This window comes from Salvelinus alpinus, chromosome 5 (genome assembly GCF_045679555.1).
Source record: "Salvelinus alpinus chromosome 5, SLU_Salpinus.1, whole genome shotgun sequence".
NCBI lineage: Eukaryota > Metazoa > Chordata > Actinopteri > Salmoniformes > Salmonidae > Salvelinus > Salvelinus alpinus.
The window spans coordinates 88,296,768-88,313,843 of NC_092090.1; the positions used below are offsets into that span (position 1 = coordinate 88,296,768).

General features: G+C 43.5%; 1 protein-coding gene across 3 annotated transcripts in view; it reads left to right on the plus strand.

Moving 5' to 3' along the window:
* The window catches only part of LOC139577168 (EGF-like repeat and discoidin I-like domain-containing protein 3), a 204,313-nt gene extending 187,726 nt beyond the window's left edge, over window positions 1–16,587 (plus strand). For all 3 annotated transcript variants that reach the window (XM_071404062.1, XM_071404063.1, XM_071404061.1), the window contains one exon: window positions 14,187–16,587. In XM_071404062.1, coding sequence (XP_071260163.1) covers window positions 14,187–14,336 — 150 coding nt within the window. In that variant the 3' untranslated portion in view covers window positions 14,337–16,587. The remainder of the gene's footprint in view (window positions 1–14,186) is intronic.
* The last annotated feature ends 489 nt before the right edge of the window (window positions 16,588–17,076 follow it).

A 17,076-nucleotide genomic window follows, 5' to 3' on the forward strand; every position in this document is an offset into this window, starting at 1 on the left:
CCCTGCTATCAGGAGAGCAGCAACATTACTCGGGCTGTTGTTTTAGAGGAGGCCTGTTTACTTTGCTACTCTCGCTGTGTTGTTTAAAGATAAGGACTTCATGGTGCTGTTGCTTACAGACTTACGATGGTCAGAGTAGGGCTAACCTGGGAGGAAACACACCTAAACACACACACAGAGATCTCTTGATTTATTAAATCCTTTAAAACACACTGGCAGCTTCCAGTCTTTGTTTAATATCATATAGTGAACTACATTTTCCCAGAAGCATACATTCACCAAATGAGCATAATGACAAGTGATCAAATTAGCTGTTTTATACAGTCAAATGTTGTTTCCTGGAGCAGGCTTTCATAACGGGAGCATGGCGAAGATAAGGGTTCTAAAACAGATATATAATGGTAACTTGTTATGACACATATCACCCTCCAATGGGCACACATCAATTTACTGTATGCCCTCATGTGCCAATAAATGGTCAGTTTAGCGGCCCATGCCTGAAAACACTTCTCCATCCCCTGATTGAATGCCTCGCTTGAGGAGTTTATAATTTCAACGCCCGGGATGATCTTTGGATGCAGGCCACCGCGTTTTCAACCAATCTCAATTTTGAGCACTGGAAGACTTTCAAACAGTTGTCAAACCTGGCAGGACCGAGAGAGAAGAGGTAAAGGAGACAATGGCAGGATCCTAGCAACCTTTTGTTTTGAAATCTATAGTTCCTCATTTGTAACCATAGGCATAGACTAAGAATACAGCGACACTATGTAATGGCACATTCATATGCTACATATGAAATAAGTGTTAATAAACTATGCAATCCACAACAAAACATCCTATCAAAACATCCTATCAAAACATCCTATCAAAACATCCTAATTAGTGACCTTAATTCTAAAACCCGCAGACCCTCAGCGCTCTGTGGAATGAGTGACATGTGTTTTGGAGCATATTTGAGAGCAAGGCCTGGAGGGCTGTTAATCAGTGTGTCCCAGGACAGAGCTGTGATGAGCTTTCCAGATATATTACTTTTCAAGGTGTTTCCGCCTCTCAGGCATTTAATGCTAGAGGACGCATTAGGCTGCCGGACTCCAGAGGCGTTTCCTGTTACGCCACAGGCTTGGAGAGGTTGGTCGGGCTAAGAGCCCTGCGTGTGTGTCTGTGGATTCATGCATGACTGTTTGAGAGAGAATCTGAGTGTGTGTTTGTATGTGCACATTCATGCATGTGTGCGTGCAATACGGAGAGTGTGTGAACGTTTGTGTGTGTGTGTCTCTGTCTGGGTGGGGGTCTGGTTGGGCACAGTGGCTGAGCCTTGTAAATATTCTCTTCAAGTCTCTCCCCTCCTGAGCCTCAGTGTGGCAGAGACCGAGAGGAGAGGCCTCGGTCAGCATACAGATACCCTTGGACACAGACACTACCAGGGACATGGACACAGACACTACCAGGGACATGGCCACAGACACTACCAGGGACATGGCCGCAGACACTACCAGGGACATGGCCACAGACACTACCAGGGACATGGCCACAGACACTGCCAGGGACATGGCCGCAGACACTACCAGGGACATGGCCACAGACACTACCAGGGACATGGCCACAGACACTACCAGGGACATGGCCGCAGACACTACCAGGGACATGGCCACAGACACTACCAGGGACATGGCCACAGACACTACCAGGGACATGGACACAGACACTACCAGGGACATGGCCGCAGACACTACCAGGGACATGGCCACAGACACTACCAGAGGCATGGCCACAGACACTACCAGGGACATGGCCACAGACACTACCAGGGACATGGCCACAGACACTACCAGGGACATGGCCACAGACACTACCAGGGACATGGCCACAGACACTACCAGGGACATGGCCACAGACACTACCAGGGACATGGCTACAGACACTACCAGGGACATGGCCACAGACAATACTGGCTGTCACTCACTTAGATGTTGCATGTATTTATACACCATACATTCCGTCGCTATCTATCTGTCTATCTATCAAACTAATGCAAATTCACACAGGAACACACACCTCCATTTATACACTGACACATGGAAACACTGACACACTCACACATTGATTTAACACAAGCAGACTTGTCAACATGCAAATCCTCACACTTGCACTCAAAAAAATTTACACATTCAGTGATAGCACCATATTCGCAGCAGCCCACTGATCTCACTGCAGATTCCTATTTGCCAATATTTGCAGAGTACGTTGATGGGGGAAATCAAGCACAGAAGTAATTGATTCATGTGTAATGGTGTTCCACTTAGGTGCCAAAGGGTTAATTAGCCAGTGGACCTGCCAATTCCCCTCAGGTCAGAGGGTAACAGCATGTTAGATGGCGTAAATACAATCATAGTTTAAGATTAACCACTAATAGCTCTCGTTTCCTCCCCCTTTGGCAGTGCTCTGTACACCACCACATCTGAAACATGCGGTGAAGGGTCAAGATTAGCTGTGATTCGGTCTATATTGCCTCACCGCTTGAAGAAGTGGTTGGCTTGCGGATGTGAATTTGATTGAGCGGAACCAATGAAGGCAAGGCTGAGCTGAGATTGCCTAGCGTCACCCTTGCTAGCCACAAGCTACATAAGAGCTGGAGTTTGCTAGGCCTAGGAGACCTGCACTCTTCGCCTCTGCAGCAGTTTTGAATAATGAAGTATGGTCAGTGGTCAACCCCCTGAGTCCCCCCAGGCTCGTCCAGTAATGTACGCCCTTGACTGGCTCAGGCAGTAAAATCAATGCTGGGGGAAAGGCCGGCTCCTGGGTCAAACTAAAGGTGTGCCGCAGAACGGAAGGAGATGGACTATTCGGTACACAACCATTGGCCATTAGATTAGAGCGAAAGCAGTTTGCAGTCATTGTAGAGGGAGAAAAAAAAAATCCCACTCTGTAGCATAGAATTCCACCATAGACTGTCAGTTAGGGCATGTGAGGACACATGAATGGATGTCTTTGTTCGAGGAGGTTTGGAACATGGTGTGTCTTCTCCGAGAGGCTGCAGAAGTCTAGAGATTCAGGAAGTGCTCAGTATGAACCAAGTCAAATAACTAGACCCAAACATCTGGCCTTTTCTTCCAACTCCCCTCATCTTGGCAGGGAGATGCATAGCTTTACTTTCAATTTTTGCCTTTTTAAAGAGATGTTTTTTTTTTAAAGATACAAATAATTGACATTGACACTATCACGCCCTGACCTTAGAGAGACGTTTTATTTCTCTATTTGGTTAGGTCAGGGTGGGCATTCTATGTTTCCTATTTCTTTGTTTTTGGCCGAGTGTGGTTCCCAATCAGAGGCAGCTGTCTATCGTTGTCTCTGATTGGGAATCATACCTAGGTAGCCTTTTTCCCACCTGTGTTTTGTGGGTAGTTATTTTCTGTTTAGTCTCTGTTACCTGACAGAACTGTTCGCTTTTGTTTTGTTACTTTGTTCAAGTGTTTCTTTGATAAATAAAATCATGAACACTTTCCACGCTGCGCTTTGGTCCACTCCTTCCGACGACAGGCGTTACAATTGGACCCAGTCAGTGAACTTCTATATTTTCCAGACCTGGGTTCAAATTCTATTTACTGTATTTCAATTACTTCCAAATGTATTTTATTTGTCTAGTATTTGGATATTTTATTATTTTAAAATACAAGTTGTTGAATATTGGAATGTATTTGGAAATACACCTGGAAAGTGTTGGCGTGTATTTGAAAATACTCAAGTATATCTTTAAATTAAATATTTAAATATTCCCATGCATTTCAACAAAGGTCTGTTTGGTATTTGAAATAATTAATTTTGAAAAAATATATATGAAAAACACATTTTAAATAGTAGGCTATTTATAGGAAATTATTAGGAAATACTTTCAAATACTTACAATAGAAGTAGTTGATTCGGGTCATATTATTAGAAAGTATGAAAATACACTGTACATAAGTATCTCAATTACAAATAACCAAATACTCTTGTATTTGAACCCAAGTCTACTATTTTCCAAGTAAAACCACAAGGGCAAGTCAGTTGCATCCTCTTTTTCGCTTTCTCTTCTCCTCTTTCTCACTGTTTGTTACTGTTTGTTCTTTTTTAGTGGTCCTGCACATCTCTTGTTTCACCCTGTTTGTTTCATAGAGACAGCCTGACAGTGTGGATGTCTCTGGACGGCTCCAGAGAGATCCTTGTCATATTTCAATCAACTGCTGTTTTTCTATTCTTCCTGGGCTCCCTGTTGTAATAGCTCAACTGTATCTTGTGTCTGCTATATTACCGTTGTGGCAGCACTCCTGCAATTGATACCACCGGTTCTCTTCTCCTGAGCCCAATAGACTTCGATTAAACTGTACAATATATAGCAAGGGTAAAGATTGTAGGTCCATACAGAACGGTTTAACAACGTAAGATTTGATACAGGCCCTTCTCCAAAATGTTTTTTACTCCAACATTCCTCCATGATAGAATGAGCTTCAATATTTGGTGTATTGCTCTATTAAATCTACTGTAAATTGCCTCCCTGCACTGAAACTTGATGGAATATGACCACTCTTCTTTGTTTTTAGGAGGTGGAACATGTCACAAATTGCACTGCTGTGGAGAGAAGAAGAAAATTGAGTCATAGAAATGTTAATAGTGAGCTGAAAATGGTTAAGAAAGTCCCCAATAATGGATTTCTAGATATATCCATAGCAGAAGCAACATTGCAATCTATTGCACTCTTATTGCCGTCAATAGTGAGCAGAAAACGGTTAAGAAAGTCCCCAATAATGGATTTCTAGATATATCCATAGCAGAAGTAACAGTGCAATCTATTGCACTCTTATTGCTGTATTCATGGCCTAGAAATGGGATTTTTTTTACTCAGCCTTTATTTCACAGTGGAGTATCTGTACCTGTTGCACCTCAAATCGCATGCTCATCACTTCACCTATTTTATTTCAAATAAAAGCATTTTCATTAGTTTATGTTACTGTAGGCTATATGAAAAAAGAAAACAATTATGCCAAAATTCAGGTGAAACAGAAAGCATGTGTTTTGGAACATGGTAAAAGCTTATTTTTATAACAACACCATAGATAAATAAAATACCCCAACTACCAAGACGTATGGTCAAAAGACATCAGTAGCCTGAACACATCAGTAGCCTGAACACATCAGTAGCCTGAACATCAAAATAAACCCCAAGTGGCCTTGATAAATAGTGAAACTCGGCACAAAAGAAAAAAATATTATAATGAATGTACAATAAGTGTCAATATAACAGCAGTAAACAATTGTCAATTATTATCAACTCGTGCTTGTGTGCATCTTCACGTAATGGCATCAGTTGAATTTACTTTAGCTGTTGTCCCTTGTCCTAACAGGTGACAACATTTTTGTAATTTTACTTGCTTGACACTTTGACTTACCTTTGTTTGGTTGTAGTGCATAATAGTATCCGGTTTTGTCTTTATTGTGTCCCCGTTCACGGTGTCTTGTCATTCTTCAGCATATTTGTGGAGTGCACCATTGTGGAGTACAATGCCTGTGCAGGTGCCTTATTTTGCACAGAGGGAGAGAGCTCCCGTCTCACTTTGTTCATGGTGCCGGCCAAACTTTGCAAGCAACTTGTTCGCCAATGACCATGAAGTGAAGAAATTGTCCGTGGTGACATTTCTCCCCTTGCCTACATAAAGTTCTACAAGCCTCATCACCACATTCTCCGACACTCGCTCACCTGCTAGGCGATGTGGAATTATCCCAGAATTTGAAAGCCATTCAGAATGTACAATTACGTACGCTCTCACTGTGTAGGCTACTGTAAGTAGGCCAGAGTAGACTGATAAGACTGCTTTGATTCGGTGGACTGATATAGAGTACATACCATTTTAAAATGAGGGCTATAATTACAATAGAATGGCCCGCCCTGTTCTTCATTCACAATTGGTGATTACATAATTATGCTTTGTTCGCTTCCCCTCACTTATCAACTCACCCATTCTCCCCATCATACTTTACTTAATTTATTTAATCTGTTGTTATATGTGTGAAATTAGTATCGGTATATAGTTTAGGTTCAGTTTTGAGGCAATTGTCGGGGTGATTATCAGCTGGGCACTTTCAAATGTTGGAAGAAGGAGACGGGCAGGCCACACTGTTGGGAGAAGGAGCGGAGCAGGCCACACTGTTGGGAGAAGGAGACGGGCAGGCCACACTGTTGGGAGAAGGAGCGGAGCAGGCCACACTGTTGGGAGAAGGAGACGGGCAGGCCACACTGTTGGGAGAAGGAGCGGAGCAGGCCACACTGTTGGGAGAAGGAGCGGAGCAGGCCACACTGTTGGGAGAAGGAGACGGGCAGGCCACACTGTTGGGAGAAGGAGCGGAGCAGGCCACACTGTTGGGAGAAGGAGACGGGCAGGCCATACTGTTGGGAGAAGGAGACAGGCAGGCCATACTGTTGGGAGAAGGAGCGGAGCAGGCCATACTGTTGGGAGAAGGAGACGGGCAGGCCATACTGTTGGGAGAAGGAGACGGGCAGGCCATACTGTTGGGAGAAGGAGCGGAGCAGGCCACACTGTTGGGAGAAGGAGCGGAGCAGGCCACACTGTTGGGAGAAGGAGCGGAGCAGGCCACACTGTTGGGAGAAGGAGACGGGCAGGCCATATTGTTGGGAGAAGGAGCGGAGCAAGCCACACTGTTGGTAGAAGTAGAGGAGCAGGCCACACTGTTGGGAGAAGGAGCGGAGCAGGCCATATTGTTGGGAGAAGGAGCGGAGCAAGCCACACTGTTGGTAGAAGTAGAGGAGCAGGCCACACTGTTGGGAGAAGGAGACAGGCAGGCCATACTGTTGGGAGAAGGAGCGGAGCAGGCCATACTGTTGGGAGAAGGAGACGGGCAGGCCATACTGTTGGGAGAAGGAGACGGGCAGGCCATACTGTTGGGAGAAGGAGCGGAGCAGGCCACACTGTTGGGAGAAGGAGCGGAGCAGGCCACACTGTTGGGAGAAGGAGCGGAGCAGGCCACACTGTTGGGAGAAGGAGACGGACAGGCCATATTGTTGGGAGAAGGAGCGGAGCAGGCCACACTGTTGGGAGAAGGAGCGGAGCAGGCCACACTGTTGGGAGAAGGAGCGGAGCAGGCCACACTGTTGGGAGAAGGAGACGGAGAGGCCATATTGTTGGGAGAAGGAGCGGAGCAAGCCACACTGTTGGTAGAAGTAGAGGAGCAGGCCACACTGTTGGGAGAAGGAGCGGAGCAGGCCATATTGTTGGGAGAAGTAGAGGAGCAGGCCATACTGTTGGGAGAAGAAGCGGAGCAGGCCACACTGTTGGGAGAAGGAGACGGGCAGTCCACACTGTTGGGAGAAGGAGACGGGCAGGCCACACTGTTGGGAGAAGGAGACGGGTAGGCCACGCTGTTGGGAGAAGGAGACGGGCAGGCCATACTGTTGAGAGAAGGAGAGGAGTAGGCCATACTGTTGGGAGAAGGAGACGGGCAGGCCACACTGTTGGGAGAAGGAGACGGGCAGGCCACACTGTTGGGAGAAGGAGACGGGCAGGCCACACTGTTGGGAGAAGGAGACGGGCAGGCCACGCTGTTGGGAGAAGGAGACGGGCAGGCCATACTGTTGAGAGAAGGAGAGGAGTAGGCCATACTGTTGGGAGAAGGAGACGGGCAGGCCATACTGTTGGGAGAAGGAGACGGGCAGGCCACACTGTTGGGAGAAGGAGAGGAGCAGGCCACACTGTTGGGAGAAGGAGACAAGCCGGCCATACTGTTGAGAAAAGGAGTTGCGACGGGGTAAACCATTCAAAAAAAGGACATGCCCTCCTTAATAAACTGGTTATAACTCCAATTCTTATTGTGATAGAGGTTAAGATTCTAACAATGTCAGTGTATTATATAAACTTATTTAGGAAAAGTCAAGGACAGAGGAGGGCATGACTTAAAAAATGGCAGAGTAATCACATATATTTCAAATGTCATGTGCAGTTACAATTACTGCTTTAGCGGTTCTAGGGCTAAAGGTGTTGTTGTTTGTCTGCAGACCTGTGGTGGGGAATGACTAAAGCCTGAGATCCATAGGGGGAAATAATGGAGTACAGGTGACTGGTGGCACCTTAATTGGCTGGAACGGAGTGAATGGAATGGTATCAAACACATCCCACAGATGGTTACCATGTGTTTGATACCATTCCATTCTGGAGGGGATGGCAGCTGTTTTTATGGGCTCCTGACCAATTGAGCTATTTGGTGTATTTTTCTGCGCTGATCTTAACTGTTTTGTACATAATGTTTCCGTTATCGTTTCCTATGACCGAAAATACCTTCTGGGCATCAGAACAGGTAACAGGTCACCTCGATTTGGACGAGAACTTCTACATCAATGAGTCGGAGGCGAAAGACCCAAATCCCCAACACTCGAAGTATGAGGAGCCGGCGCTATAAAGGCCGGCCTGCAGGATACCTGATGAGGCTATGTCAGAAAGTGGATAAATCGCCCTCCATTTGGCAAATCTGACCTTAACTCTGTCCTCCTGATGCCTGCTTACAAGCAAAAACTTTAACAGGAAATACAAGTGACGCTAAGCTACAGGACTCTTTTGCTATCACAGACTGGAATATGTTCCCAGATTCATCTGATGGCATTGAGGAATTTACTGCATCAGTCACCGGCTTCATTAATAAGTGCATTGACGACGTTGTCCCCGCAGTACATACATATCCAAACCAGAAGCCATGGGTTTTAGGCAACATCCTCACTGAGCAAAAGGCTAGAGCTGACGCTTTCAATGAGCAGGACACTAATCCGGACGCTTATAAGAAATCACAGATGAACCATCAAACAGACAAAATGTTAAATACAGGAACAAGACTGAATCCTACTACACTGGCTCTGACTCTTCGGATGTGTCAGGGCTTGCAAACTATCACAGATTACAAATGGAAACCCAGCCACTAGCTGTCCAGTGATGCAAGCCTACCAGATGAGCTGAATAACTTCAATGTGCGCTTCAAGGCTAGCAACGCTGATCTATGCATGAGAGCACCAGCTGTTCCAAACGAATGTGTGATCACGCTCTCCATAGGTGATGTGAGTAAGACGTTAAAACAGTTTAACATTCACAAGGCAGCAGGGCCAGACGAGTTACCAGAACGCTTACTCAGAGCATGGACTGACCAACTGGCAGTGTCTTCACTAACATTTTCAGTCCCCCCCCTCAACCAGTCTGTAATACCTACATGTTTCAAGCAGACAACCATAGTCCTTGTTCCCAAGAACGCCAAGGTAACCTGTCTAAGTGACTATCAACCCCGTAGCACTCACAAATATAGCCTTTCAAAGGCTAGTCATGGCTCACATGAATACCATCATCCCAGACACCCTGGACCCACTCCAATTCGCATACTGCCCCAACAGATCCACAGATTACGCAATCTCTATTGCACTCCAGAATGCCGTTTCCCACCTGGACAAAGTAACACTCACGTGATAATGCTGTTCATTCACTACAGCTCAGCGGTCAACACCATTGTTCCCTTCAAGCTCATCACTAAGCTAAGGACCCTGGGATTAAACACCTCCTTCTGCAACTGGATCCTGGACTTCTTGACGGCCCGCCCCCAGGTGGTGAGGTTTGGCAACAACACATCTGCTATGCTGACCCTCAAAACGGGGGCCCCTCAGGGATGCATACTTAGTCCCCTCCTGTACTCCCTGTTCACTCACGACTGCATAGCCGCGCACAACTCCAGCACCATCTTTAAGTTTGCAGATGACACAACGTTGGTAGGATTGATCACCGATGACAATGAGACGCTCTACAGGGAGAGGGTCAGAGAGAGTGTCAGGCAACTGCTTGGCATCTGACCACAAGGCACTACAGAGGGTAGTGCGTATGCCCCCAGTACATCACTGGGGCCGAGCTCTCTGCCATCCAGGACCTCTATACCAGGCGGTGTCAGAGGAAGACCCTAAAAATTGCCAAAGACTCCAGCCACGCAAGTCATAGACTGTTCTCTCTGCTACTGCACGGCAAGCAATACAGATGTACCAAGTCTGGAACCAACAGGACCATGAACAGCTTCTACCCCTAAGCTATAAAACTGCTAAATAGTTAGTTAAAATGTTAACCAATAGCTACCCGGAATATCTGCATTGACCCTTTTTGCACTAATCTCTTTGACTCAACACATGCGCTGCTGTTACTGTTTTTTATCTATCCCGTTGCCTAGTCACTTTATCCCTACCTATATGTACATATCTACCTCAATTACATCTTACCCCTGCACATTGACTCGGAACTGGTACCCCGTGTATATAGCCAAGTTATCGTTACTCATTGTGTATTTATTCCTTGTGTTATTGTTTTTCTATTTATTCCTATTTAATTTTTTTATATATATTTTTCCACTATTTATCTCTTCATTGTTGGGAAGGGCCCGTAAGTAAGCATTTCCCTGTTAGTCTACACCTGTTGTATACGAAGCATGTGACAGATATATTTGATTTGATTTGATTCACTCTATTCCAACCATTATTTTGAGCCTTCCTCCCCTCAACAGCCTCATGTGGAATGGAGGTGGGAGAAAGAGCGGTAGGAAAGAACTAGGGACGAGAAACTGTAGGGAGGGAAACCATGAAAAAGAATGAAGGATGAAGAGTTGGTCCTTAACTGTACAGCATGCTGTATGAGTAGACGTGTGAATACCAAAGACATTCTTAATCGAATCCAGAGTAGGAGAGACATGATCAAGAGAAAAAGACCAAACGACACAGGAGGAAGAGAGAGAAACAGATGAGGAGAGACATGAGGAGAGAGAAATGTCCATGTGTTGCATGCCTAGTGGTGTGTGTGTGTGTGTGTGTGTGTGTGTGTGTGTGTGTGTGTGTGTGTGTGTGTGTGTGTGTGTGTGTGTGTGTGTGTGTGTGTGTGTGTGTGTGTGTGTGTGTGTGTGTGTGTGTGTGTGTGTGTGTGTGTGTGTGTGTGTGTGTGTGTGTGTGTGTGTGTTTCTTTTTTTAAACCTAACATACTGCTTCCCCCATCAATCAGAGGCTGGATTGCCTGTCACCCTCTCTTCATGCAGATAAGGGCCCTTGAGGCCCCCTGTGTTGCACTACCACCAGAGATCCAGGGGGTAAACTGCAGTAAGCTGCAACCACTCTACCTAAACCCATTCCAAGGGGTGGTTGTGTATCTGTTGCCGTCCTTTTTGGGTTAAATAGCTCCATCAGAAAATTGTGTTCACTTTAGACCTACTCTGTATCTGCATCCAGCACACTGGTTTAATGGGTCAGGTCAGAGTCTTGTGTGGTCATGAGTCTATAACATGTGTGTTGGTTGCTTCCACCAAGACCTCCTCTGTTTCAGCAAAACAAATGTGGTTGCAGTGGTGGGTTTGCTATGCTGGCGATGCCGGAACTTTGATGTTTGAATAGCTGCATGTATTTGGAACCACACTTCCATGAGATCATAACTGATTAGAATAAATAACTATTTGATTGACTTGTTTTCATACTTTGGTTTTTACTAAGGCTAATTAAGATTTCCTCCAATCCTCCATTTAAACCTATTTAATTGAAGAATCAAGTGAAGATTCATTTGATGGGGGATTGTGTACGAAGAGTTTCTAAAATGTGTGGCAAATTCGTTCACATAAAATAAACATGAAAATATTTGTCATTTGTATTATCTTCAAGCTCCAAGAGATAGTGTCTTCAAAAACAGTTTATTGGTGTTAACATCAACAGTATCCATTTTGGGCTCACTATTTGCATCTGTTTTTAGGACTCTGATCTGGACCATTAAACCAGTCTGCTGGATAATGTCTTCACCTTGAGTGTGAGGGGTATCGGAGATGACACTTATTTTGTAAGAATTCACACCTTTGGCATTCACGCCTCTAAGTAAGTGTGGAGTGGTTTTTGGAGAGAAACCTGATATGTTTGTGGAATAGGGAGGTGTGGGCATCTTTTGTGAATGTATTTGCAGATTGCAATAAAAGACAACATCATTCATTGTACATAAATACAGACTCTAGTGAATGCGTCAGATATGTTGATCATATCTGACGCACACGCCAACAGTCATGAATCAAGTCATGCGTGGAAGTCATTGGGAGATTTACACTAAAGGGTCACATCCACATATCCTGTGTAGAATTACACAATGTCTACTTATTTTTCACTTAAAAGCAACATGAAAGATAACAAGGCCCATATTGATGTATACAAAACAGCACGGAACCAGTTCTAACTCTCCATTTTTACACTACTAAATCAGAGTTAGGACTTTTTCCTGACTATGTGATCTGACAGGGAAAAACGCTTGGCCCTAATGAAATCACATTTTATTGGTTGCATACATATATCTTGCAGATGTTATCGCAGATGCAGCAAAATGCTTGTGTTTCTAGCTCCAACAGTGCAATAATACCTAACAATACAAAACAATACACACAAATTCAAAAATGAAATGAGAAAGGAATTAAGGAATTAAGAAATATCAGAAAGAGCCATGTCAGATTCTGAATATAAATATGTATGTATATTATGGTATGTATAGACATTATGGACAGTAAATGAATAAAGGTGTGTACAGCAGTAGGATGAGCCTTGACTAGAAAACTGTATATACTGTATATATGGAGTGGGTAAAACAGCATATACACATTATTAAAGTTACCAGTGTTCAATGACTATGTGCATAGGGCGGCAGTCTCTCAGGTGGGTGGTAGCTGGCTAGTAAAAGTGACGAAGTTCAGGGCAGGGTCCTGGGCGGAGACTTTATGTGCCCTACTCACTATGCCCAGTCAGAACTGCAGTAATTCTAGAGCTTTCAGCAACTCTCCCAGGGCTTGTGTAGGGCTGATGATAAGGACTTGGTATGAGTGCTATCGCTGATCATACCCAAGGCCCCAGAAAAGCCATTGAGAAGACATCCTCCCTAGTGGGGGAATTACCTTAGTGCGTGTTAGCGATCTGTGGAATATTTTAGGAATTGAGCAGCCTGAAGTGACTATGAAGTGTCTTGCAGTAGGAGGATAATGCAGGCCTTCTCACTGCTCTCTTCAGTAAGGAGCAGGATTCTTAGAGTGGAAATGCAGTGTGGCTTGCTCAAGTGTCATTATTTCACGCGAATCCTGTGCACGATGCAGCAGAACACGTCAAAGTAGATCAGAAACGGAATGTGTTTAGCTTTTGAGACCTTCCTACCATACATACCAGCTAGAGTTCCCTTACATCACGACTGAATATCCCTGGTCCTGGAAGGACCGACAGGAATGAACTTTGTATTTGATCATCAACACCTAATCGTCAAGCCCTTGATTAGTTGAATGAATCAGATGTGCTGGTGCTGGGCAAGAAAAGGTTTGCCCCCCAGTGGGGCCCCAGGAACAGAACTGAGAAAGCCTGAGAAAACCATAGAAAGGTGTCTGAAAGAATGCTTTCTAGGGGTCATAGTTGGCTAATGTCAAGTCAACCACTCAGAATGTCTTCAGCACCTGCAGGGGTCCGTCCCACTGGTTTTCCATTTCACATAATGGCGAGTCCCATTACATCCCAATTAAATAGTCATAATCACGCTTGTTTAATTGAAATGATCACGGCCTTCAATGAAGCGGTCCCAGTAGGTACCTATCACCCATATTCCATTTAATTCTACTGTCGATTAACCACACTTAGACACAAGGCTTGTATTTATCAACAACACAGTGTGCATCCCAATACATTTGTTATGCTTGTTTATATTTGAATATTTTATTCTCGCTCGCTTAACTACATATCAGCAGAGAGATTGATAATTTGCTTCTGGGCTGTTGTTTAGCAAACTGCCTGTCTATTGGGTTTTGATGGATGCTACTGCACCAAGAATGGCCTGCCGTGATGGAAATGACAATAGTTTGCTACAGTAACACCACTGCCATGTGTTTTCTATGGCCACAAAGCACAGGTCTTGACCATCTTTCTGGGCATTGACGTTATGGAAATGTAGCCATCAGAATTATGTAGCCTACACAGCATGTCCATCACTCTTTATCTTCTTCTAACCTTTGCTCTTGCTATCCTTTCTTATTTCCCTTTGTTTGCGTGATGAGGTGCACAAATGCTAATAAGCTTTCTGAGGTCTGTGTGGGTGTTCAAGATCACAATTCATTTAATGTCATTCCCACTGTCCTTCCTTTCGCAGGTGTTCCAAGGAAACTTTGACAATGACACGCACAGAAAGAACGTGATTGCTCCGCCCATCTACGCCCGATTTGTCCGGATCCTTCCATGGTCGTGGTACAGCAGGATCACTTTGCGTGCAGAGTTACTGGGATGCACAGAGGAAGAGTGACCAACCCCTCCCCCTCCTCCCTCCCCCCTTTAATAATGGATCATCTAGCCCAGATCCAGTGTTTCAATATAAACTGTGCAACCTGTAAAAAGAAATCAATTTCAAATGGATTTTTCAAGAATACGTGTTTGGTTGTGATGGGTTGCTGTTTGTTTTTTGTACAATGATTTAAACTTGTCCTTGTCCTCATTTTTTTCTTTTTGTGGTTAATGTCTTTTTTTTTCTTTTTTTTTCTCCCAGATTTCCATCGTGTTTCGAATGAACTTGTGTAACATATTTGACTGGCAGGGGTGGGGGAGTGGGGAGGGGAATCACACTCTGATTTAAACATATTGCCATGGAAGCTACTGTACAGTGTCACTTTTTAACAAAGACGACATGAAACCTATCTACCATGCTTCATTGGACATTATTAACCCCACTTCAACTCATAGCGGAACTATCCAAGAAATCCTTCAACGATGACAACTAAAATACTACAGTGACAGATATATTTTACACCTCTTCAAGCCAGGCTTTTACCATTGCTGACACTGACATTGTAACGCAAGTCAAAAACAACAACAATGCCATTGTATTTTATGTAAAACACTTAATAATTGCATGGTGCATAAATTATTATATTAAATGTATATTATGACAAATCATTTATAACTCCTTCCCTAAGAGCAATCGCTTTGTTTTAGGGATCTATTTTTACGTGCATTTTAAATAGTTCTGATACACACCGCAAAAGCTTAAAGAGTGACTGATCTGCTCGACGAATAACAAGCAGAATAGCCACTGAGCTTGATGGGCTAGCTGATTGAAGAGTCCAAATGCTCTCAGCTTTTTATTGCTTCTTTAATTTATTTCAATGTAATTTGCATTTCAAGATATTTACCTGGAATTACGTCACATTTGTAGAATTGTATACTTTGTTTACTTTTGTTTTTGTCTGCTTTTGTATCCTGCCCAATTCTGCCTTTACCATATACTTTTGAATCAATTTGAAAAGCTCAGGACAGAAGTCATCCATCCATACCCACAATTTTATCATTTCTAAGAGTAAGCCCTCCTTTTAATATAATATTTTAAAAAAAAATTACATTTACAGACATTACCATGGCAATTAAATTAATAAAATTACAAACTTACTTCACAGAAATATTTTATTTATTTATTATATTTTCTTTTTTATATCAAAATACATAGTGACAGCATAACACAAAGAGCTTTCTATTCATGCATTTTCAACAAAAAAACACAGTAAGAACTTTGAATATATATATCTGTCTTTGTTTGATATGTACAATGAACATTATCAATTGTTGTTTCAGTATGTCACTGTATTTCAGTGTTGCATTTTAAAGTATCATTACGTGCATCATAAAAAAAAATATTTGAATGACACCAGAAATACCAGAATAGTCAAGGACTTATGCCCATTTTTTGCAATATGATTGGGGGAAAAAGCCACTTGACTTTTACCCTAGTTTGTGCAATTTCCAATCGGAATGTCCCTGGAGTGACCTTTATGATATTGGGACATTACGTCCCAAAAATAAAGTTGCCCGATGTATTTCGTTCATAATTCTGAATCCCATATACGCTGATAGAGCGATTTTGTTTGAACAACATTGGATGTGAAGTTGCTATTGGTGTAAAATAGTGTAACATTTGTTAGATCCATGGACACAGCATAAGCGTCATGCCATGCAACTAACTCACTTTTTATAATGGATGTATTTGGCTAGGCATAATGTTTTTTATTTAATTTTTTGATATCTTGGCTTTTGATTGAGCTATTTACTAGTATTTCTTGTCCAGCTGTTCCTGTCTCCATAAGGTTGTCTGCTTGATTGATCATTCTAGATGGCTGCCTGTGTGCACTTTTCACAACGGGATTTTGACTGACCAATGGATATGGCAGCATGACGTATTAGGAGGGATACAGTATCAAATATGTCCATGTCCACAGGCACATTTTGTTATAACATTATGTTACAGGTCCTTTAATTTGCACTCACCATTGCTGCATTGTAAAACCTTGGCTAACTGGTGAAGGGGAACCAGGACGTCCATATTGTGTTTCTGTGTCTACTCAGTCTGAGTATCAAGCGCTATCTAGCAAAGTGTACCAATTATATGCTGATTAGTCCAAGCTTGCGAAGGAGAGTCAGAAACTAATACTGTGTACAGCTGAAAAAATATGTGGCTTCAAACATGAGCTCTTTCAGTTTGACCAATAAAAATATGTCTGTGAATCGAATGGCTTGCCTTTTTTTGCTCGCAAAGGTGTCACGTTACCGTCTTTAATAGGAGAGTCTTTTCTCGTTCTTTGCTCTGCTTTCTCCCAGCGTCTGATTACACGTGGCTGTGCTGTAGCGTGTCGCCTTCATTGATTTACCGTACCGCTGCCATGCTTAGTTCCTTCATTGCACTTTCAACTTCATTCTCTTTGCTGTGGCAGGGGATCAAGACGTGAGTCGAAGGCCAAATGTGAAACTGCACTGTCTATTAATGAATCAATTACGTGAGATCCCGTATGGGGAGATAATTGCCTCGTAACTCAGGTGAGTGAAGTTGCGCACCAATTAAAAGCTGATTAGAAAACAATCTGTTTAGTCTGCCTGCCCCATCCGTTATATCAGGGGTGTCAAACTCATTCCATGGAGGCCGAGTGTCTGCTGATTTTTGGTTTTTCCTTTCAATTAAGACCTAGACAACCAGGTGAGGGGGTGGGGGCAGGACCCAGTTT